This window comes from Anas platyrhynchos, chromosome 5, assembly GCF_047663525.1.
Source record: "Anas platyrhynchos isolate ZD024472 breed Pekin duck chromosome 5, IASCAAS_PekinDuck_T2T, whole genome shotgun sequence".
Classification (NCBI taxonomy): domain Eukaryota; kingdom Metazoa; phylum Chordata; class Aves; order Anseriformes; family Anatidae; genus Anas; species Anas platyrhynchos.
The window spans coordinates 65,068,147-65,091,870 of NC_092591.1; the positions used below are offsets into that span (position 1 = coordinate 65,068,147).

Below are 23,724 nucleotides of genomic sequence, written 5' to 3' on the forward strand. Positions count from 1 at the left end.
GAACAGGTAACGCTGTGAATTTTTATAAGAAAAACATTATGCACAAAATGCAGCAAGTGAAAGTCCAGTATGTTCTTGCCTTTTACCTATTTGAATATTGTCGTTCTCAGTTGTTCAAAAATTGCTAATTTGTCAGTACATTTTGTAAGGCTAGATTTACAACAGCATTTTTGCAAAGGTGAGAATATACAGTATATACAGAAGACATTGACTCAGTCCTTGCAGTGGTGTATATTATCTATGGGAAATATAACAGCAGTTCTAGTTCTATGACTGATTAGTGGAAGATGAAGCTTCTGCTTCTGTTGGTTTCTGACCTTCCTTAGGTGTTTCTGGCTTCATCTCTTTACCGATCTCCCTACTTTTACTGCGATCTTTCCGATCTTTTCCTCTTTCACGATCTCGATCTCTGTCTCGATCTCGCTCTTTTTCCCTGCTTCGATCCCGGTCTCGGTCTCTGTCACGATCTCTGTCTCTGCTTCTTGATCGTTCTCTGTCACGTTGGTTTCTGTCTCTGTTTTTATCCCATTCTTTGTCTCTGTGTCTCTCCCAGTCCCTGTCTCTGTTCCAGTTTCTGCCACGGTCTCTTTCCCAAGGTCTGCCATGTTCTCGATCCCTTTGTCTTTCCTCAAAGGGTCTGCTTTGTCGATTATCTGCTTGCTGAGGCTCTGGCTGATCTAAAACCTTGTCTTTACTTCCTCCTTCGTATCTCTCTCTCTGTCTCCCTTCAAATGTCTGGCCTCTAAATTCAAGATTTTTGCCTTCTCGGAAGTCAGATCCTGACCACTGTCCTTCTGACTCGGGCCCTTGCCCAGGAATACCAGAAAGAGGTGCAGACGGCCCAGCTTCCTCCCACGTCTCCTTTCTGTGGCCTGGTGGATGACTGGGAAGGTCCAGGAGTGGTCTTGGGGTTGGCTTCATATTTTGTGGCGACTGTGGTCCATGCTGTGTAGAAAATAAGGAAGGAATGGGACCCTTTTGACTTCCAAATCTTCCAGGGGCAGATCCTCTTTGTCCATCGTTATTTGGAGAAACATGCTCTTCTGAGAACTGTGGCGCTGGGCCTCTAAAATTAGCTCCATGAGGTCCTCCGTGTGCATTGAGCATCAGTGGTGCTGGAGGTCCTCCTTTCTGCCCAGACAAAGAAAACGGACCTCCAGCTCGGTTCTCCTCAAAGTGCTGTGGGAGAGGTCCACCCTCACCCTGAACTGGTGGAGATTCAGTTTGTTCTACAAATTGATGAGGCTGAGGGTTTCTTTGTTCTTCGTATTGCACCACAGAAAGACCCCTGTCTGGTTCAAAGTGACCAGGTCCCTTTTCCTGAGAAGTAAACATTGGATTTGCCTTGTTTGACCAGGATACTTTGTGCATATCTTGCAAAGACTGACTGTCATTAGATGTGGAGAAATTAGGCTGAAAAGACGTACTTGGAGGTGTCGGAAGCAGCACTTTACGTAAAGGCCTGGATGTAGAAGGTTCTGCAGAAACTGCTTGACTCACATTTTCCAAAGTAACTTGAACAGTATTTTCAAATTTGCTATTAGGTGCCTCTTTTTGGAGCACTGCAGGAGGCTTTTCACTGGAAACCCAGTTATCACCACCGTAACTAAGCTGAGTAGCAGGAATTAAAGTTTTATCTTCCTTACCAAGTGAAGTCTGCAAAGTGTTTGGAAAACTCGCTTGAGGGTCACAGCTCTGGTTTAAAACTTGTGCTTGCTGATTGGAAGATGAAGGTAAATCTACTTTTTGCGCAGCCTCTTGGTCCTGATGGAACAATTCAGTCTCTATTAGGGAAGATTTTGGTGGAGGTGACATTAAAGCATCAGACACCGAGAAGTGAGCCACTGAAACACCAACAGCTGCTCGTTGTTGTCTGAGGGCTTCTTCTTGCTCCTCAGTTTGTCGTTTCTGCTCTTCTAATTGTTTGTTTAATCCTTCTAACATTTTTTGCAGTTCCACCAAGGATGAAGACGCAGATAAATCTGGCACATACGAGGCAGGTGTTTCCACGGAAGTGTTTTTAGTGTCTGTATACATTTTGTTAGGTAAATCATCAACCGTAACTTTTGCTTCCTCCAAGATAGTTTTGTCTTCCAGATCATAGGCCTCGTCCTTTAGTTCTGCTGTGTTACTGGGCTTCTCCACACTATACAGTTTTTTGCTTTCACCGGTCTGCATTTCAAAAGCTTTCTCTGGATCATCTTCTTCTTCGGTATCGTATGGCCTGTCATCCTCCTCATCTTCTATAGCTTTGTCTTTTGACATCTGTCCAAACTGTTGTACAATGGGATCTAGCAAAGGAACAGCTGACACACCTCCATCCACAGCTGCTTTAGCTTCCTGATTTGAAGACTGGACAGTTTCAGTCTCCTTAGCAAGAGGTTCAAAAGTCTTCTTTTTACCAAAAAGTGTCTGGGGGATGTACTCAACAGGTGTGGTAGTTTCTGAGGATGAAGAATGTGTAGCAGTAGCACTTGTAGAAGCGGTAGCTGAAACTGGTGGTGGTACAGTACTTGTGGTTCCACTCTTAGTCGAGGACGGTATTTTTAATACTGAAGGTGTAACTGATGAGGTTTCTGGAACGGGAAGTGGGGGTGGAGGTGGAGGAGATCCAGGTAGTGTTGTACTTACAGCTGAGTCTCCCGAATACAGTGTGTATTTCGGAGTTTTCTTTTCTTGTGAAGAAGCTACTGGCCCCTTAGAGTACAGCGATGTTTCTGTTTCCTCTTGCACCTGAATTCGGCTGCGCTTTTTCTCTATTTTGTCTGTATCCATGGTAGTAGCAAGACGCTTCCCTTTCTGACAGATAACCAATCCAAGAATTAAATTCGGACGTGAAGACTCGAGACCTGAAAGGAAACACAAAGATTGCATGTGTAAAAAAACTACTATTTTTTATCTGTGTTCTCAATAGGAACTTATCATTTTATATAATGGCAGCTATGAGTCATAACAGTAACAGTTCTTCTAAATTTCATGCAGTGACATTATCCCATAAGCCTATGTGTCTATATTTAATTACTATTAAATATATTTAATAGTAATTAAATATATGAAAATGAAAAAGATTCACCTGCAGTAACAGGTGAATCTTACTGAAAGATGTCCTTGTAAATGTCTCTGCTGTTCAAAAATTAAAGAAAGTTTTCCTATTTTTGTATTATTACTTTCTACTTATTATTGTCCGCTTCCTCCCCCAATCAAATATTTCCTTTCTAAATGCTTTGCAAATACCTTATATACACAGAGATACTGATAAGTGAGAAAACCTGGACAAGCAATCTAACTTTCTGTAGGGCTACGTTGGAATTGAAGAACTAGAAATAAAGAGAAAAAAACTAATGCTATTAAAACAAACAAACAGACAAACAACAACAACAAACACTTCACTTTCTGTTACAAAGAAAGCACGAGGCATTGTTAAACTTAATAATTACATTTCTGTTCTAATCTGTGCTAAAATACCGGACTGACATTTACACCATTCCATCAAGGTGACTTTTAACACTGTTGTAGAATTGAGTTTGATGCCACAGACCCTTCCCTAAGTAAGAAATGTGAGCAGAATTACTCCATTGTGAAAGCTTCAGGCTTGAATCCCTGGAGAAGCATTTCCAGAAATGACCAGAAAGTTTCCCATAAAGAGGAAAAATGCAAACAGCTGAAGGTCCGTTTCACATTATTGTATTCCTTCCTTGTACATTCACATTTCCCACAGGCACTCGTGGAAGACAAATACAACCAGAATAAAGAGCAGGGAATAAATCCTTTAACATACAGTCAGTGGCAAATGTAGAAAAAACATATAAAGAGAGGATTTTAACTTCTGGATTTAGTGACTTGAGATCCTCATTTGGGAGCCATATTAATATTTGCATCCAGCAAGGAACCAATAATACAGAAATGAAACTAACAGCAAAGAGATTTACTGTGGTTATACGATGAGGACTCTAAAACCTACACTGTCCCTTATATTCATGACCCTTAAGTAAGAGTTTAAAAGAGGTGTAATATATGAATTTATGTATATCTTTAGTCTCTTACTAAACAAAACCAACTGCTCACTAAGGAACAACTTATAAATAACTAATTATTGCCACTGAAAACTTCTTGATACCAGCAAAAACCCAAACTTCCCATAGTTGCAGATAAATTCTATTTGCCATTACCAGTCATAAGTATGAACCTTTGCTGAAACAACGGAATTCAAAGTTTTAAGGGGGCTCCTAAATTTACTATCTTATGAGAAAATTACATCAGCTGTTTTTATTTGTATAGCTGAAATTATATTCACGTACGCTAAGAAAGAATGAAATGAGGTAAGCCTATTTCTTAAGTTCAATGTGAGGTTTCCTCAGCAAGAGGATTATAACCAGGTAAATCAAGACGATGACTTCTTCAACACAGCTTCATTAAGCATAAATATTTCATTAAGCAGTAACCTGCCTAAATTCTGAAATTCTGTGTTCTTCTGACTGTGACTGGTAATAGTGCAGCACGCCTGTTTTAGCCACAGAATGGAGAGACCAGCAAAATCTGGTTACTCACTAGAAGGTCTTTGCAAAAAGACAGAAAAAATTGGGGCCAATGCAAAATCTACTTGAAGTTTCCTATCAGAAGCAGCTCTCATTTTAAGTATTTTGAAAAAAAATAACACTGAAATTTGATTGAATGCATTCTAGTTCCACAGCTGATTTCAGATTACTTCAAAGTTCAGTGTTTGAGTTTTACATAGTTCTGTGGTTGAGAGGATGTTGGCCATGCTGGTTTAAATAAACTTCTATTTTTCATTTAGTAGCACATATTATTTCCTACTTGTACATTTAAAATTCAGTGCCAAGTTTTTTCCTCCAGATAGAGTATTTCAGTATTTTGTGTTGCCAATTTTCACTTTCTTCCATGGTTAGAAATATATATATATACACACACGAATTATCAATGCATCAAGAAAATGACCTAGCTATACTAACCAAAACTAAGACTTGCTTATAATTTAGTTTGCTTATAATTCTATACAGATTGCCCTTGTGAGAGGGCAGGGACGGCAAGATGTACAACGAAAGGAGGCAGGACAGGAACTAAACAAGTAATTATCTTTGGTGAATCTAAGATTATTTGGAAAGGATCACAAATCCTTGATTCACCCAGTTAAAAACTCCTTTCAACCCACTGCCTAAAAGCAATCCTAGCAATTCTGATCACTATAGTTTACTACCCCAGATGAAGTTACATTAATACATAACATCAGGGCATAGCTCAAAAGACAGCTTACTTGGGAAGACTGTGTACACTCTGAAGAGACTCAATAGTTAGGTATGATTCACTCTGAGTGACTGCTTTACATTTTTTCTTTATCAGCAGGTGAGTAAGGACTCCACATTTGGTCAGCATCGACCCGTGCAGAGGATCTCTCAAATCTGTGTTCACCCTACAACTCCTCGTAAGCATTCACTGTTCTTCTGTCGTTAACGTATTGGTTATCTGCCCTTCTGCAGAGACCTGTGATTTATCCAACTAGTCACAACATGCATCTCAAACACTGACTAATTGAAACGAGCAGGTTTCAAAAATCTATTGGACTGTGTATCTAAAATTAACAGCAAAAAGATAGAAAAACAGTTCTGAATCCCTGTAAGAGACAGAGATCGTCGCTAATAAAATCAGAGTAAAACTTAAACACACGTTCAAGATAAATTCCAAAGCTAAATTAACAACGGTTATAACTGAATCTGTTTAGTTTGGTCAGAGAAGAAATCCATTACAATTTTACATTTTGATACTGTAGTTTTCAACAGATGCCTAACCCAGTTTCTAAATTCATTCAATCCAAAGCGATCACACAGTAAGTGCTTCTTTTGGATGGAAATATACAGCCAGACCAGCACTTCAAAGCTCAGTCCCATTCCATTTCCATATCCGTAAATAGGTTTCAATATCCATAAATAGGTTAAGTGCCTAATTTTAGGTAATAACTACATGAAAATGTTGGCTGCAGTCTCCAACTATTGCTCAATAACTATCTTTCACAAGCAAGCATTTTAAGTGCTGCAAGCTATGTTAGTAGCTTTTGATGCTAAATTATTTATAAAATATTGTTAAATGCATTCTGCATTTGAAGACCACGATGGTGTTATCAAGTTACATCCTGTAATTAAATCTGTTTAAACAAGATGTATTAAATATTACTATGGGATTAATATTTTTTTTTTCGTTAAATACGTTTTTTATTTTCATGAAATCAGTTTTGCAGTATTTATCTACGTAATGGCCACATACTGTCCCTACCATCTGCAGCTGCTAGGAAGTTAACTGTACCACTAAGGATACATCCCTAATTTCTGTACACTGATGGCAAAACTTAGGGAACAGACCTATGCCACACTTTTAACTGCAGAGACCAATACAAGCAAAGCTGTAATCATTATCAACACGCCGTTTAAATACTTGTCCCAGTTAATTGTGAAAGCATGATTGAAAACTATCAAGTTGGTGTATCTGGATTCAGTGATAGAGATCACTTCCACCGCTGTAACACTGCTGCACATTACGGTACATTTGCTGAATGGGAGTGGCTGACATCAAAAATATGTTGTTCTACTACTGCTGCTTTCCATACTGCTATGAGTACTCTAAATATCTTGAAGAGATTTCATGCCTTCATACTTAAAAACGCTTCCAAGCTTAAACTAACGGAAGAGATACTGCGGCATGCCCTCTGCTGATACACTTTTTAAATTAAAATTCTTCTATTTTAAATAGGTATGGTACCCGATACATTTCCAACATTGCCAATAAATCCCTCCATAAGTGCGTCTTCCTAGTGCTAATAATGACTGATTATACCTTTTAATTTTTTTTCAAAGTGTTTTCAGATCTACAGATGAAAGTGCTAAATAGTGTTGTGTGTATGTGAAACGAGACAAACAAATTCACATACAGTAAACTACCAGAAAAAAACAAACAAACAAACAAACCACAATGCTGAACATCCCACCAACAGATAATATCTGGTAATAAATATCTGAGGTGGTTGAAGTGAATAAATGTGAATATCCTTCCACGTTCCTCTATATTTATATCACCCATGACAAAGTTTTGTAGATCTTCTAGGCACTACAGCAGGTCAGAGGTCCTCAGTTGTGTTCCAAATCCAGTCCATCAGAAAGCAGGATTCATAACAGATTCATAATCCGTATGCACCTGATGGAGCTGGTTGATACAGCTGGAATATCTTCCAGCTAGGACTTCTGGAGTGATGGGATTATTGTCCTCCCCCTCCTCCCGCCCCCAGTCATATTTATCAAAGTATCTTACACTGTCATGTTTTTTGAGTACTTGCTAAACTCTATTTGAAGGTACACAAATTTAAGGATACAATGACCACTTTCCAAAAAATATCTTTATTGGGTATAAAAAACAGTAAATTCCGTCAGATGTCAGTAACAAGTATGTATTACAAGTCTTTTACGCTGCGGTATTAATACATGCCTGCAAGTGTTTATACCTATGTTTCTTCTGGGCAATTACCTCCAGTTTTGAAAGAACTTTTCCTATTTACATTTTGTAAAAACCAGCCTGACATTCCTCATTTCTATACTAATACTAACAAGTCTGTCTACTTTTGCCAGGCCTCCACTTTAAAAGCTTCATTTGAAATGAAATCTACAACAGAAATATAAAAGATAATGTACAAGGACAGCCTACGTTTGCTCAAGAATGCAAGGAGGGGAAGATCATTTAAATGCTTCCCTAGAGCAGGTTAAGACAGGCTCAGAGTGTATGAGAAAAATCTTGTCCAAGAACACAAAGCAAGCGCCCTTTGCAATTTCATGCAGGAAAGAAGAGTATTTTCCTAGCATTACATTACTTGTTGGTGGTGTTTTTTTGTTACTGTTTTTTGAGTCGTATGCCATTAACATGTGAAAACCTGGCCAGGCAGAACACACCTCTGTTTATGAATATAAGCCCTGAGAATGCTTTATTGAGTTTAGTCCTAAACTTGTATTTGGGTAGCAGAGGACAGTCAGCTTGTCAGAAAGGTCAGCTCCTTACATGTTTTAGTGTGTAATTATTTTGCGCTGTTTAGTATTTTGCACACCATCCTTACAACAATGAAGTATTGCCTTCATTGTAACCTGTAGCTCTTAAGCTCCTCAACCTGTTACTCTATATGAAAAAAGGTACTTATTTGGAAACTAAGCATATGCACCGCCTCCATCCTCAGATGAAGGTGACTTCAAATTTTGTAATATAAAGGTGTTTCACATCTGAATTCATTCTCATTTCTTCTGTTTCCATGTTCAATGCACAAAGATGGAGCAAATTCGAGCCATACATTACTGCTGATAACTCTAACTAAAAATAGAAGAGCGTAATATATACCAACCTATACCACCTACTGTCTGCCACCTACGCAAAAGGAATTTGCCTGCTCCCAGGCAAACCAATGTTCTGAAGTCAGTGATTTGTCTGGAACTTGATCCAGGTAGCACAGAATATTTCAGACCCCGTGTACATGCATATTGCATGCACAGCGTAATACATACCATGAGATAACAACAATGTAGTGAAACCATAAACGTTACCTTTGTCTTCAGAGATTTCTTGACTGCTCCGTGGGATAAGAGTCTCCTATGTGATTTAGGGGACAGCACATGGCTTGTAGGGACCTAAAACTTGGTGGATTTATGGGTTGTTGAAAGTAGGGTCGGTTGAATGTTCTGATAATGTTTGCTTGTTTGTCTCAATATAGTGGCTGTTCTATGTACTCCATTTGATGGGTAAACAAATCCTCCTAACAGCAGAGATTTATCTTGTTGGAAAGGCTATGTGAGTTTCAGACCATGTCACCTTGAGATGATTGACTTTGCAATTTTTTCCTATATGCACACTTTTAAAATGTTTTTATAAAATTATGTATTTTTTAATTCTGCTTACATTAAACATTCAAAACCAATTGGTCTCTGATTTACTCGTTTTGTAATTTTACCTAGCAGTTAACCTCCCCTAAATTTTGTGCTTACCTGGTCCCTTAAAGGGCAAGAGGTTGGAAGGAATTGGGTCCTTAGAACTCAGTGGGATCAGGTAGAGATTCTTGACATATCTGTTGTTATTAGTTACAACACCAAAACAACGACGACTGCTAAAATAGGAGTAGAGAGAGATATAGGCAACTTCTTCTTCTTCTGTGGCAGGATGGAAACGAATCAAACGAATCAAAAACAATTCCTGAAATACAAAATCAAAGTGGAAAAATTCAACCTGTAACACATCAGCAAATAAAATCGTTTTCCACTTTCATCCAATATAGGATGAAAGTCTGGAGCAGCTTTAAACCAAGATTTAAGAAAATACTGTCATTCAATTGGTAATATTAAACCAGAATCAATTTTGTCATTTTCAGAAAGACCAACTATTTACGTATCTCACATCAAGCTACACCTCTTTAGGTTCAGAATATTCAAATAATTATGAAAGAAATGGAAAATTCTTAGATTATATTTGCATACTGGCCTTCATTTTTACTAAATCCATAAGGGTTTTAGTAGTAAAATTTATTACATACGCTTACTAATAATTTCCTAGTCTTTTAAAATTGAATTTCTATCTTCAGTAACTGAATAAATAGATTGTTTATATTCAATCATTAAAAAACAATAGGTTGTATGAATGTTTAACTACTACACAGGGGAAAGACGATTGGCAGCTCAACAGGCAAACCTGTTTCTTCAATAAATCAAAAATTTCAATGGAATAAGTGGTAGCAGGAGTTTTCTAGGTATGATCGACATCAATATAAATTAGTAACAAGGAAATTCTATCAAAAGCTGCTGTATATTTCTTCCTGGTTTTCCAAAGGATTTTAAGTAAATACCTTACAAAGTGAAGATTGGAGTTTGCCAACATAATCCCAGACTGCCTTCGGTGAGATCTTCCCACCAATATGAATCGTGTCTGGTAAATCCTAAACAAGAAGCATTACATGGTCGTATAAGAAAAGGAAAGAGAGGCTACAGTTTTGAACCAGCACAGATTGCCCCATCCCAGTAGCTTAGGCGATAATACAGTACTATGTTTTACTGAACTTGCACATATACATTCCTAATTTCAGACAGGCTGTTTCCAAAACGCAAGGAGTTCATTATGGCATATTACTGGAAGGCTGGCAGTACACACAAAACAGAAAAAGCACTGCCTGACGAAGATAGCAGTGGAAGGTCAAATACTTTTGGATGCCTATCAGCCGATTCTATTTGTTAGCTTTGCTTTTACAGGGAACCTGTTATATGTAGTATAGCTTTTATCTACGCTTTCAATTGATCTGAAATTTTTGCACCCATATGAATTCTAGTTAGCTTCCTGTCATGATGACAGTGAAACCTGTTTTAGCAAAAACAACAAGAGAGCCACCAACCCTCCTAAGAAAAGACCTAAACTACACGCCTGAAACCCTCAATCACAACAAATACACTTCTTCAGAGAAGTTAAGTAACTGCTCAGTTGTTTCATCACAAGCTGTCATACTACCTAATTAGTTGAATGTACACCCTCCCAAAATAGAAAAGCAGTTGCATCAAAGTTAATCAAAGGATGATATTTTTAATAAATGGCCAAACTTTTCTAATAGATCACATCAGTGATCCATCCATCTGTTTGTGAGCAGAACAAGGCATCTCTTTCAAAACACATGCTGATGATGCTTCTCGTCAAAAACTGATCTTGAAATCAAGCTATTATTCTATGTTAGATACTAACATATATAGAAACATATTAACAGACATGAGAATTCTTCACAAATAGGTGAGGAATTTTTTTTAAAAGGCTTTCTCTCCTCCCCCCTGCCTCAGGCTACTGTTCCTATTACTAAAGGAGATTACTAAAGGGATGCAATTTTTTTTTTTGTTACACGTCCAATATAACACCATACACAGTGACCCCAGCCTTTCTAACAACAGGAACTGCAATACATTCTAAACGCATAAACATGTCAGTGCTAACCTCACTAAGATAATCAAAGCACCCGGAGACAGGATATGCTTTAGTGATAAATTTGGCCACACTCTGCAGATTAATAAATCCTTTCCAAATGGTGTTGAGGCGAGAGAGGAAGAGAGAAGTATCGCTGCCTTGAGGTGAGCGTGGCTCAGCAACGCTGCAAAACAAATCCAAAAGAGAAACGTTATAGAGCACAGTAAGAATGCTTCCTTCTTCTTCTTTTCTTCCCTCCTCTTATTGATCAATTACTTTATTTTAAAAAAGCAAGTAACAGAAGCCTTAGTAAATGCTTTGTTAATGTTTTCCACTTTCATCCAATATAGGATGAAAGTCTGGAGCAGCTTTAAACCAACCCTCACAAACACTTAATATATTTGAATGCACATGCAGATTTAAAGTCAAATATCTTATAAGTTTTATTTCTCTGTTAAAACACATTGAAGAATTTTTACTGTCAATATATAACGATGCTCAGAAAATTTTACCAACTAGAGAAGTTAAACAAGGAGATGACAAATTAAAAATTTAAAGTTCAGGTAATCGCATTGAAAGTTGAACATGCCTTTTGATTATTGGCAGGGGAGGGTAAGAAGCAAAGGGGGACAAACAAACTGAACATAGCGAGACCAGAGATTCAGTGGCTTAGCTTACTATTAAATATACACACCTGATATTGGGTGACTGATGAACAGCTAAGTATCTTGGATCTGCTGAGGACGATGGCTTTGTTAATATTGATTTGGGGACAGTCATAACTGGTTTTGACACTTCCTGCTTTGTCTCCCCTGTTAAAACTTCACCAGATGCAGTACCAGAACGCAGGGCTGTGGTCGTAGTACCAGAGGAGCCGCTCATTGGTGTTCTAGGCTCTCGGCCAGAAACTGTTACAGTTGTGACAACTGCACCAGTGCAAGAGGCAGGAAAAGTCGAAGGTTCTTCAGATGAAGTATCTGTGTTGTCATGGCCTTGGGTTGTAGGAATGGAAGTTCTTTCTAAGCTTGACTGGGAAACTGCTTCTGCTGCAGGTGCAACTTCGGTTTCCTCTGTGTTTTCAGAGGCTGCCTCTTTAGCAGGCTCCGCTGCTGCTGATGGTGCAGAACTTTCATATTTTCGCTGAACTTCTGGTTTAGATTTTGACACTGCTTTTTTAGCAGAAGCCATTAATTTTATCTTCTTCGGTGGTAATTCATCTTCAGATGCTGAAATCTGACCTACAAAATTAATTTTAAAGTGTTTTTGATTACTGTTTAACAATGAAAAGGTCTGAAGAGAAAAACAAGTAAGCAAGCAATGCTCTTAATAATCCTTTTACTTCAGACAAAGTCAACACTGTAGATACCTGTACGGATTTTGCAGTTCAGGTCAAAAAGATGGGCTCGATGTTCATTTGTTGTATCCTTCAACATACTGCTAAAAACGTCTAGAGAAGGAGCACTATTTACATTTTGTACAGTTTGGGTTGACTTCTGCTGCTCCTGGAAATGAACAAACACAGAAAACATTCTGGTTGATTGCTAAATTCAATCATAAAAAAATACTTTTGAAACCGTTAATTCCAGTTCTTTAAAAAGATATTAAGGGCTGTGCAGAACTACTGCTCTGAGCAGCACTGACAAAAAGATGGAATTTTGAACTATTCTTCCCCTTTTATCATTTGTTTAAGAATATCATGTCAAACAGAGTTCTCAAATAGTATTTGTCCTCATTTCATTTCATGTAATTCTGAAGTAGATACTATCACATTAACTGCTTCCTGAGAATACAGAATTGTAATACTGATCACATTTTTGGGGGGGAAAACAATTGGCTAAGATTTTGCTGTAAACTGAGGCAAAGGTCTGAAAAACACGCATCATCTGATATTTTAGAAGCACATGCGATATATGCCCGATATTAGGTTGTTGCATTCCTTCAAACCAAAAGGAAAATGCTCATAGCGCACCTACTAGGTGATATTCTTACAGTTCATTGAAACAACCTGCATTTCTGACACAAAATTTGAGGCCCTAGTTAGCATTTATCTCCCTTGGCACCTCCATGCTAAAGCAATAGCTAATACTTACATCAGAATCAGACACCGGGGGAGAGTCTTCCATATTTACATCTGGCACTTGTTCCCGTTTTACAGCTGCTTTCTTGATCTCGTGTGATTTGTTTCTCGACTCTAACATCTGAGAGAAACAAAAACACTTTAGTAACAAGTCTGCATACTGATTTTATAATTTTATTTTGTATTTTCTTATCAGTTGGCTAGTGGAAGAGAAAAAGCTTACGTTATTCATATTTCATTAGGAAGAAAACAATATATTAATTATGGGTGGTAAGGGCTGGTGAAGTTACTGTTAGTTCATATCTAAGGACACACTGGAGAATTGTATTGCTTACCGCTTTGGCTGGTTTCTCCTTCCATACAAACAGTTCTTTAGATACAAGTTCTTCGGGTTTCATTCTCACTAGTTTTGACAGTGAGATTTCTCCACGAAGAACACGATGAAGAAGTCCCTAAAAAAAAACAAAAAAAACCACACTTTGTTGCCATGCTGAATAACTTAAGCAACTAACATGATTTGCAGTGCTGGACTGTCAAAACCTGTGGAGGAATGGGTAAGTGAAGTAGGTCATGTGGATGTTGAGCAGCTAGGAGGCCGCGAGTTAACAAAGTATCGAACACAGCTCAAATGAGCCTGAGAAAATACGTAAATGCAGCCTGGGAAGGAATGTAAGTTCTGGGAGGTTTTAGGGAGGTTTCAGGGAGGTTTCAGGTACAAGAACGTGATATCTGTTGGTATGCTGGGAAAGTACTAACTGTGTTATTTTGGTGGGAAACTAGCTGATAGAATAGAGAAATGCACTAACCAATCATGAGCTTAGCTTTTGCAATATGTATGAGCTAATTATATTGAATTAGATAAAAGACGACTGAGCTATCCAATAAATCGAAGTTCACTGATCACTCATATTGAGCGTCTGTGTCTTCCTTCCGTCGACAACAAATTGTTTCGCAACAAATGGCGCCCGAACAGGGACCTGCAATACAGGAACAGGGACCTGCAATACAGGAACAGGGACTTCGCTGGAGTTGAACCTGCGCTGGAATTGTACCTGCGAGCCACGGTTGGACGGAATACAAGGACCGGTCCTGCAACGCAGCTCAGGAGGTGAAAAGGATTACAAATTGCTGAATCCCCGCACCCGAGGCCTGAAAGGTGAATGGAACCACACCCGCACCCGCAGCTCGGAAAGGGAGTCCTTGCACCCGGGATGAGCCTATAGAGGGTCCCGCCGGAAAGCGTCGCCGAGGTCTTTGCAAAGGCTGCAACGGTACCGACGTATATAAAGGTATGGAGAGACAAGCGGCGTATAATTTGCTCAAATGCTTTTTAGAAAAGCGGGGCACACAGGATATATGTTGTAAAAAGGAATTGCCAAAGTTATTAGCTTATGGGGTAGTTAAGGGTTGTTTTTTAAATCCTGATACTGTGTTTGAACAAGCAGAGTGGAGGAAGTTTGGGGACAAATTATTTGATGAAGTAATTAGTGATGATAAAATAGCAAAAAAAATTGATGAAGCCATGGAGGGCGGTAACTAATGCATTAGCAACACATCAAGCTGAACAAAAAATAGCTGCTGCTGCAACAGAACGATTAGGATCATCCAGTCAGAAGGGGGGGGCTTCTGCTTCTTCCTCTACTCAGCAAAGAGCTGAGGAACAAGCTTACCCCTCTCCACCATCATATAGAACAGTTATAATTCCACAAGGGACTTCGGTACCCATATCAGGGGAAGAAGAACCTTCACAGTCACAGCCACCGACAGCTCCGCCTGTACCTCCGCCCGTACAATCAGAGAATAAAGAAAGGGTGGGTGAGGAGTCAGGTACAAATTCATTCTCAACAAGTCCATTTAAAATCAATATACAGGACAGGGAGGAGACATGGAAAAAAATAGCACATGAAGCAATGAAGGAAGGGAATCTTGAAGTAGCAGCACAAATAACAACAGCCTATCCGGTGGTGTATTCACCTCCAGATGCACAGGGAAATGTACAGGCTCAGTTGACTAATTCAGATTGGAAACTATTAACACAATTACGATCTACAGTAAATGAGTCTGGATTAAAGGGAGAACCTACTCGTCAAATGTTAGACTATATTTGGGGGACAAATATTTTGCTCCCAGGAGATATTCGTAGCATAATGAAACTAATCTTGACACAGCATCAACAACTTTTGTTTAATGCATATTGGCATGGTATCTGTCAAGAAGAGGTAGCGATAATACGCGCGCCTGGGGATCCCTTGTATGGTGTTACATTAGACGAATTACTGGGCATGGGACCATATTTTAGAACAGAGGCGCAGGCACTCTTGGGACCAGACAAAGCTAAGGTATCAATGAATCTAGCCAGAAGAGCATTAGAACAAATTAGAGAGCCAGGGGGAATGCCGTCCTACATGGGAATTAAACAGGGCAGGGAGGAACCATTCGGGTTGTTTATCGATCGGGTAGCAAATGCGATACAAGCAGCGGGAGTTCCTGATTATCTTAAAGGCACTATACTAAGGCAATGTGCACTCCAAAATTGTAACCCTTCAACTCGTAGTATATTAGCTACGTTACCGAGTACTTGGACAATAGAGGAAGGATTGGAAAGAATGTCTCAGGTACCTGTAGGCCCACAGACTATGTTAGTAGAAGCAGTAAAACAATTAGGTGATAATGTGAAAGAACAGTCAAAAGTATTTGCAGCCCTTGCTCCTTTGCAAACCCCCGGTGGACGAGTATCGACACCGCAATATCATTGTTTTCGATGTGGTGTTGCGGGACACATTAGACGGAACTGCAAAATAGAATCTGTGTGGTGCCAAAATTGTCAAACAAATACTCACAGCACTTCAGCATGCCGCCGAAATGCGTCGGGAAACGGCCGGAGCAGCGGGAGGAGCCGCCCCGCGACGACACAAAAAGTGGCTTTTACGACAACGGCAGCGACGGCAACAGCACCAGCACCAGCTGCGACGAATCCCTTTTTCTCCGACCAGCGACCAGAGGGAGCCTCGGCCTGGATTTGGCAACCGCAGTCGATGTGACTTTATTGGATTCGAGACCCACCAGGATAAAAACAGGACTTATTGGACCAGTTATTGTTAATAAGGAACCTGTGGGAGCTTTGTTAATAGGGAGATCGTCTGCCACCATGAATGGATTACAAATATTAACTGGACTTATTGACAAGGATTACTTTGGGGAAATACAAATTATGGTTTCTGCAATGTTTCCTCCAATTCATGTGCCGAAAGGCACAAAAATAGCACAGTTGATCCCATTGCCTCATCTTGCTGAATCATTAGCATCGGAATTGGAAAGCATCGAGGACTGGGAGCATTTGGCTCCACGGGAAAAGTGGCTTTGTTGACACTTGGTATGCGACACAGACCACGACAAAAAGTCACTGTGTGTTTAAAGGATGAGAAAATACAGATTGAGGCATTGTTGGACACTGGTGCTGATGTATCTATAATCAGCACAAAGGATTGGCCCTCACATTGGCCTGCATTTGAGTCTAATGCCACAGTTTCGGGAGTAGGAGGTATGACTCTTGCTCGTCGGTCACCAGTGCTACAATGGACAATAGGTGATAAGGTGGTACAATGCAGTGTCTCCATCTTATCACTACCTGAAGGAGTACAAGCGCTGGTAGGGCGAGATATCCTTGCCCAAATGGGAGCAATTCTCACGACAGATCATCAAAATTTTTAGGTGTGGCCATTGCTTGGACTTTCCCGATCCCACTTAAATGGAAAACTGATGAACCTGTATGGGTTGAGCAGTGGCCACTAAAATGGGAAAGTCTTTTACATGCTCATAAATTAGTACAGGAACAGTATCAACAAGGGCATTTGAGACTGTCAACAAGCCCTTGGAATACTCCGATTTTTGTGATTCCCAAAAAATCAGGGAAATACCGTTTGCTACATGACTTACGAGCAGTTAATAATCAGATGTGTGCTATGGGAGCACTGCAACCTGGATTACCTAATCCTGCTATGATACCAGAAGGGTGGAAATTACTAATTGTGGATCTCAAGGACTGCTTTTTTACAATTGCATTACATGACAATGATAAACAGAGGTTTGCTTTTACACTTCCTGCTATAAATCGTGAAGGACCGTATCAGAGATTTGAATGGACTGTGTTGCCTCAGGGCATGCGTAATTCACCTACCTTATGTCAGCTCTATGTTGATGCAGCACTTCAATCAATTCGCCGCGCATGGCCAAAAACAATTATTTACCAATACATGGACGATATTTTGCTAGCCCAGGAGGAGATATTTTCCTTACAGCAGAAAAATGCCCCGGCAGCTGCTCTTAAACAAATGGGACTGGTAATTGCACCAGAAAAAATTCAGGAGACAAGCCCTTGGAAATACTTAGGGTGGAAAATCACAGATTCTACTATTCAGCCTCAGAAACTTACTATCCAATCGAACATCACAACTCTCAATGATGCTCAAAAACTGCTGGGAGATTTACAGTGGATTAGGCCAGTGGTCGGAATTCCAAATGAACTGTTGAATTCCCTTCGACCTTTATTAAAAGGAACTGATCCTGCCGCAAAGGTGACATTATCAGAACAACAGTCGGAAATATTACAACAAATTGCATCATTGATCACAACGCGTGTCACACATCGACGCATACCTGACAGGCCACTGGATTTTACTGTTTTGTGTGGTCCACAATACTTGATGGGTGCTATCACACAGCAAAAAATAAAAACGGGGGAAAAGGAAATGGAAACTGTGGTATTGGAGTGGACAGCTCCCCCATTGCAACCCCGAAGAACAATTCAAGAAAAAATTGACACGCTGTCAGAATTAATAAAGAAAGGAAGAAATCGGATACTACAAATAGACGGAGTTCCACCAAGTACAATCTGGCTACCAATAAAGCCAGGTGACTTGGAATGGTACATACAGAATTCTGAAAAACTACAAGCTGCATTATTACAGGATGGTGCCACAATAGTGGCAAAGACATTACAATCAACTATATTGTCATGGATGGAAAACCAAGCATGGATAACCCAGCCCAAGCGGTCGGATTCTCCGTTAGCAGATGCAGTAACTGTTTTCACGGACGCTGGGAAGCGCTCCAAGTCTGCTGCAATAACATGGAAAGACGAACAAGGCTGGCAACACCAAATTTTAAAGGGCCAGGACAACGATTCATTACAGACATTAGAGCTCTATGCGGTTGTGTGGACATTTATAAAATGGAAAGATGCCCCTTTAAATGTAGTATCTGATTCTCTGTATGTAGTAGGTATAGCTAATCGTATAGAGGACTCTGCTTTAAGAGATGTAAAAAATGAACGCCTTGCAGAACTATTAACTAGCTTACAGCTTGCTATAGCGCAGAGAAGCAAATCCTATGCGGTGATACATATACGAAGTCATCAATGGATGGAGGGACTGGGAGAAGGCAATGCTCGGGCGGATAAATTAGTTGCCGCTCCAGCCACTGAAGCGCCATTATCTCCCTTCTGTAGAGCTAGGGAGGCTCATGCTATTTTTCACCAGAATGCTAAGGGACTTGCGCGGGCTTACAAACTATCTAGAGCTGATGCACAAGCGATAGTAAAAGCTTGTCCAATATGTAGCAATTATAACTCAGGGGTGGGTCTCGGAGTCGGGACAAACCCAAGAGGGCTTAAAGCCAATGAAGTGTGGCAAATGGATGTCACTCATGTTCCAGCATTTGGACGATTGAAATATCTGCATGTAACAATAGACACTTATAGTCACATGATCTGGGCTACACCGCAGCCTGGGGAAAAAGTTCGGGATGTACGACGTCATCTTGCCAGTTGTTTTGCAGTAATGGGAGTACCACAGACTATAAAGACTGATAATGGTCCAGCCTATGTTAGTGGGCCATTCAAGCGATTCATGGAACTATGGGACATTAAACATATTACTGGTATTCCACATTCACCAACTGGTCAGGCTATTGTGGAAAGGGCTAATGGAACAGTTAAACAATATTTAGAAAAGTTTAAAGACATTATTGATGTTAGAGAAAGGGTAGACAAGACTCTATTTGTTCTAAATCATTTGTGTGTTTTTGGGGAACATGACGAACCACCTGCAGCACAACATTATACCAAATCTGAAAATGATAATAAATGTGCTATGAGAGTATTGTACAGAGATATGAAAACAGGGCAATGGTTAGGGCCTGCTGATGTGATTTATGTGGGACGAGGTTATGTATGTGTCTCTTCCCCTACAGGTCCAACCTGGGTGCCTAGTCGGTGTGTAAAGCCAGCCATCAAGAAAGAAGAGGATGACAACGATCATGGCTGAAGTAACAGAACAAGGGACTTTGATTATGCTATCAGTTATAATAATGGCTGGACATGGTAATGCTATCTTAGGGAAGATTGACCCTCAGCAGAATATGTGGGTCACCTGGGCTAATGAAACCAGACAGAGTTCATTTTGTCTGTCTCTTGCTTCTGCATCTGATCCTTTTAGAACGTGCTTATTTGGGGTCCCAATAGGGGATCCAAAGGAACTGAGTGAAATGTTAGCACCATATTCTGCCAGTGTTACTTTACTCACTAGATCCTTTTCTGCTAATGTCTCGGATGGAGTAGTTGCTGCCTTGCAAGCTCTTAATAACTCATTGCCATGGGACCCTCAAGAACTGGATCTCCTGGGGTCTGTGGTAGTGGGGAATAGCAGTAGTAACTGGACACAAACATGCTTTGTACTCCATGAAGGGAAACAAAATAAAGCACACTGGATCAACATAACATCGAGGACCCCTGGATTTGAGGCCAATGGACATTACTGTGGATGGAACAACACCGGGAACATTAGTGTACCATTTGGGGCGTATGAAATAGGTGACACCAATTCGATCTGGTCTCAAAGTCAGGCCAAAGCTTTGCCACCTGGCATGTTTTTAATCTGTGGGGACCGTGCATGGCAAGGAATACCAGCTAATGCTTTTGGGGGACCGTGTTACCTAGGACGACTCACACTTTTCGTTCCAGATTTGCACTCGTGGCAGAACTCGACAGGGAGCAGAAGAATTAAACGAGAATTAAAAACTTTGGGTTCTGACTGCAATGATAATGTAGAATTGTGGGGTCCAGCAAAAAGATTCTTTGCTTCTTTAGTGCCTGGTGTGGGAACTGCACACGCTTTGACTAACATTAATAGGCTTGCTTGATGGGCTGTTAAACAATCAAATGTAACAACACAAGTTCTTTCTGAAATGTCGCAAGATATGGGGAGCATAAGACATGCTGTGTTACAAAATAGAGCTGCAATTGATTTCTTGCTACTAGCTCAAGGACATGGGTGTGAAGATGTAGAAGGAATGTGTTGCTTTAATCTCTCTGATCATGGGCAATCAATTCACAATCAATTAAAATGGTTAATGGATCATACACAAAAAATTACGATACAGAATAATTGGTTTGATGATTGGCTTAAATCTGTCTTTGGAAATGTAGGGGGATGGGTTTTTAACTTAATCAAAGAGGGACTTCGCTTTTTGCTTATAATTGTATTGATTATAATTGCTGCGCAGGTAGTCTTTAGCTGCTTATCTAGGAAACTAGAACAACTCACAAAGAAGGTGTTTGTAGCCCAAAATAAAAACGGGGGAATTGTGGAGGAATGGGTAAGTGAAGTAGGTCATGTGGATGTTGAGCAGCTAGGAGGCCGCGAGTTAACAAAGTATCGAACACAGCTCAAATGAGCCTGAGAAAATACGTAAATGCAGCCTGGGAAGGAATGTAAGTTCTGGGAGGTTTTAGGGAGGTTTCAGGGAGGTTTCAGGTACAAGAACGTGATATCTGTTGGTATGCTGGGAAAGTACTAACTGTGTTATTTTGGTGGGAAACTAGCTGATAGAATAGAGAAATGCACTAACCAATCATGAGCTTAGCTTTTGCAATATGTATGAGCTAATTATATTGAATTAGATAAAAGACGACTGAGCTATCCAATAAATCGAAGTTCACTGATCACTCATATTGAGCGTCTGTGTCTTCCTTCCGTCGACAACAAATGGTTTCGCAACAAAAACCCTTTCAGGTTTCTTAATTCCCTATTAAAAATGCCAGTTAATCTTAAGAAAACTTAGCACGGTGCAGCAACCAGAAACTAATGATGAAATCATCATGAAGTATGAATTTTCCACATTACCATAAAATATACTATCAATTCTACTGAACAGGAATTTCGAGAGATGAACTGCCACTCCTGTTTCATATCTATAGTAGAATTTTTTTTAAAGAAATTACGTTGTCTAGTCACTATTCCCATCTGCACCAGCTTCTTTTTCCTTTAAAAGATAAATTATCATGTACACAAGTGGTCTCCCATACAAACCACAGAACGTCACAGAAGAAAAACATTTATTTTTTTTCTAAGAATGCCATTCAATAAACAAATATTTCGCTACAAAGGCCAATCTTAATAAATACACGCGATCCAACTGGACTTCCATTCCAACTGGATTATTTAATATTTGAATGGCTTTCAAACAATTTTTTAGAGCATAATTCATAAGTCTCTCTCTTGAAACTACATATTGATGTATTATTTAAAAAACAGAATATATTTCAGTACGTTTACTGTTTAAGTAAATTCCAAACCTGATTTTTTGGGTCGTCGAGATCGAACAGGATTCTACGGTATCTACTCTTGTATCGGTTGTCCGTAACTTGAAACAAATTAAACACCTCCTTTTCAATATTGAGTGCTACTTCCCCTACTTCACTCTCTGTCATGACCAGATCATCACTATCATTGACTCTGTTAAAAACAAGAAAGGGTATGCGCATTTATGTTAGGCACAAATTCTTCAGGCAGCATTCATAAAAACTAAATTTTCAGAGGAAGGAGTTAACCACGCTTTTATTCACTCAGTGAGGACTTCCTTAAAACACATTTCAAAGCCAAAGTCTATCTCAGGACCTCAAAATGTCAACAATGGCAACCTTTTGCTACTGTCTACAGAAGACCACGGAAGACAGCCTTAACGAACTGAAGCCAGGTCAGTCCTTACAAATCCTCCTACTCATGACACTGCAATTAGTTTTTTGTTGTTGTTTTTTGTCATGAGCTACTGAGGGAGCTAAAACACTTCAGTTTTAATCTTAGACCCTCCACTGTGAACAGCATTTCTATTTCAGAGACACTACCAGAGCACAGTGGCCTAAGTCTTGACAGCTGACAAGAGCTTTAATATTTGTGGGACAATGTTTCAGCTTTTTTTTTTTTTTTTTTAAAAAAAAAAAAAAGTAATACAGTTGCTAACTTTGGGAGAAGAAGGAACCTCTGCCTCAGCAAGCCCTTGCAACCTTTCACTGTGATATTCCCTACACTATGCTTCGTACAACCCCTACATCTCCAAACACCACCATTGCCAGATATCAGCTTCAGGTCACCTGCATTATAAACATCTCTATGCTGTGATTTAATTCTTCAACTGTAATTGTCTCTCACTACAAATGGGATAGTGACGTTTTTTTAAAGGCTTTTTCACATGCCCAATTATTTGGCATCAGATTTTTTATTTTTAATAAAGCTCTAATGCTAAAAATACTTGTAGTAATTTCTAGCACAAATTAAATCCCTTAGTATCACTTAGCAAGAAAGAAACAAAACTCTGCAGGCTAACCCTTTACTTCTAGTTGTAGTTTCCTATATAAAATAAGTGCTTTGAATTCCCACCCACCTCTTCCATAACATTTCTTTTAGGGACTGACGAATATATTGTCGAATCTGCGAGTTGGGCTGCGACTGGATAGGGCTAGCTTGTGTTTTTGCTTGACTACTTCCAGATGCAGTAGCTGTTAAAACAAAGAAGAAAATGCAGTATTAAATGCTTAACATTATAACTTCCTGTTTATGAAGACCAGCTGTCAACCTATAAGGAAGTCTGTGAAATACCTCTGGAGAACTACCAAGTATATAATTTAAGCCATCCATTTTTAAAGCCTTTTTAAAAAATGTGTAAAAGTTGACTTTTTTAAGAAGAAGTTTGCCTTTGATCCTGCAGAGAGCACTTCTCAGAGACTGTCTGAAGAGTTTAAAAGAGTTGCATTTTGGTTGTAAAGGTTGAAAATCTCAGTCACAAGCTATGCAAGAAAATTAAAAAAAAAAAAAAGACACCACCTTCAAAGATTCCTGAGTTGGACTTCATGATTAAACTTCAAAATAAACAAACAAACATTTTCACAAAGTATATATACGTTCAAGCCATTTGGTTGCTAGTATGAGTATCACACTGTGGCTATAAACTATCAGATCTTCTCATTTACTTTCCAGTTAAACTCTAGATTTAATACTATAATATTTAATAATTAAATATTAAAACCATTGCTCAAACTGCGGCTATTTAATTCCCACCAACTATTCCATTCACAATATCCCAAACTGCCATTTAATGTTTTTTCTAACATCAATATATTGACAATACACATAATGCACAAGAAAATTTACAAATTACAAGCGAAGACTCCATATACTGAAGTTATAATTGCACAGGACTTTAAAAACAAGCATTTCTGTAGGTTGCATTTCACCTGTCCACATTTTGGCACTGACGGGAACAGTTCAGCAAAACGTAATAAGCCAAAACACACTCTCCATCCAGCAAACGTGATGTGCTCCACTTCAGTTTGCCAGAAGTATCGT

At 39.4% G+C, this 23,724-nt stretch overlaps 1 protein-coding gene across 1 annotated transcript; it reads right to left on the bottom strand.

The window, feature by feature from the left end:
- Nucleotides 1-212: 212 nt before the first annotated feature.
- LOC140002614 (death-inducer obliterator 1-like) lies at nucleotides 213-13,443 on the bottom strand. The gene is made up of 6 exons (XM_072038516.1): nucleotides 13,384-13,443; nucleotides 11,663-12,258; nucleotides 10,999-11,152; nucleotides 9,875-9,964; nucleotides 9,024-9,228; nucleotides 213-2,849 (listed from the first exon to the last, which is right to left on the bottom strand). Exons 1-6 carry the CDS (start codon nucleotides 13,441-13,443, stop codon nucleotides 268-270), a joined length of 3,687 nt encoding a protein of 1,228 aa, XP_071894617.1. The 3' UTR covers nucleotides 213-267.
- Nucleotides 13,444-23,724: the final 10,281 nt, after the last annotated feature.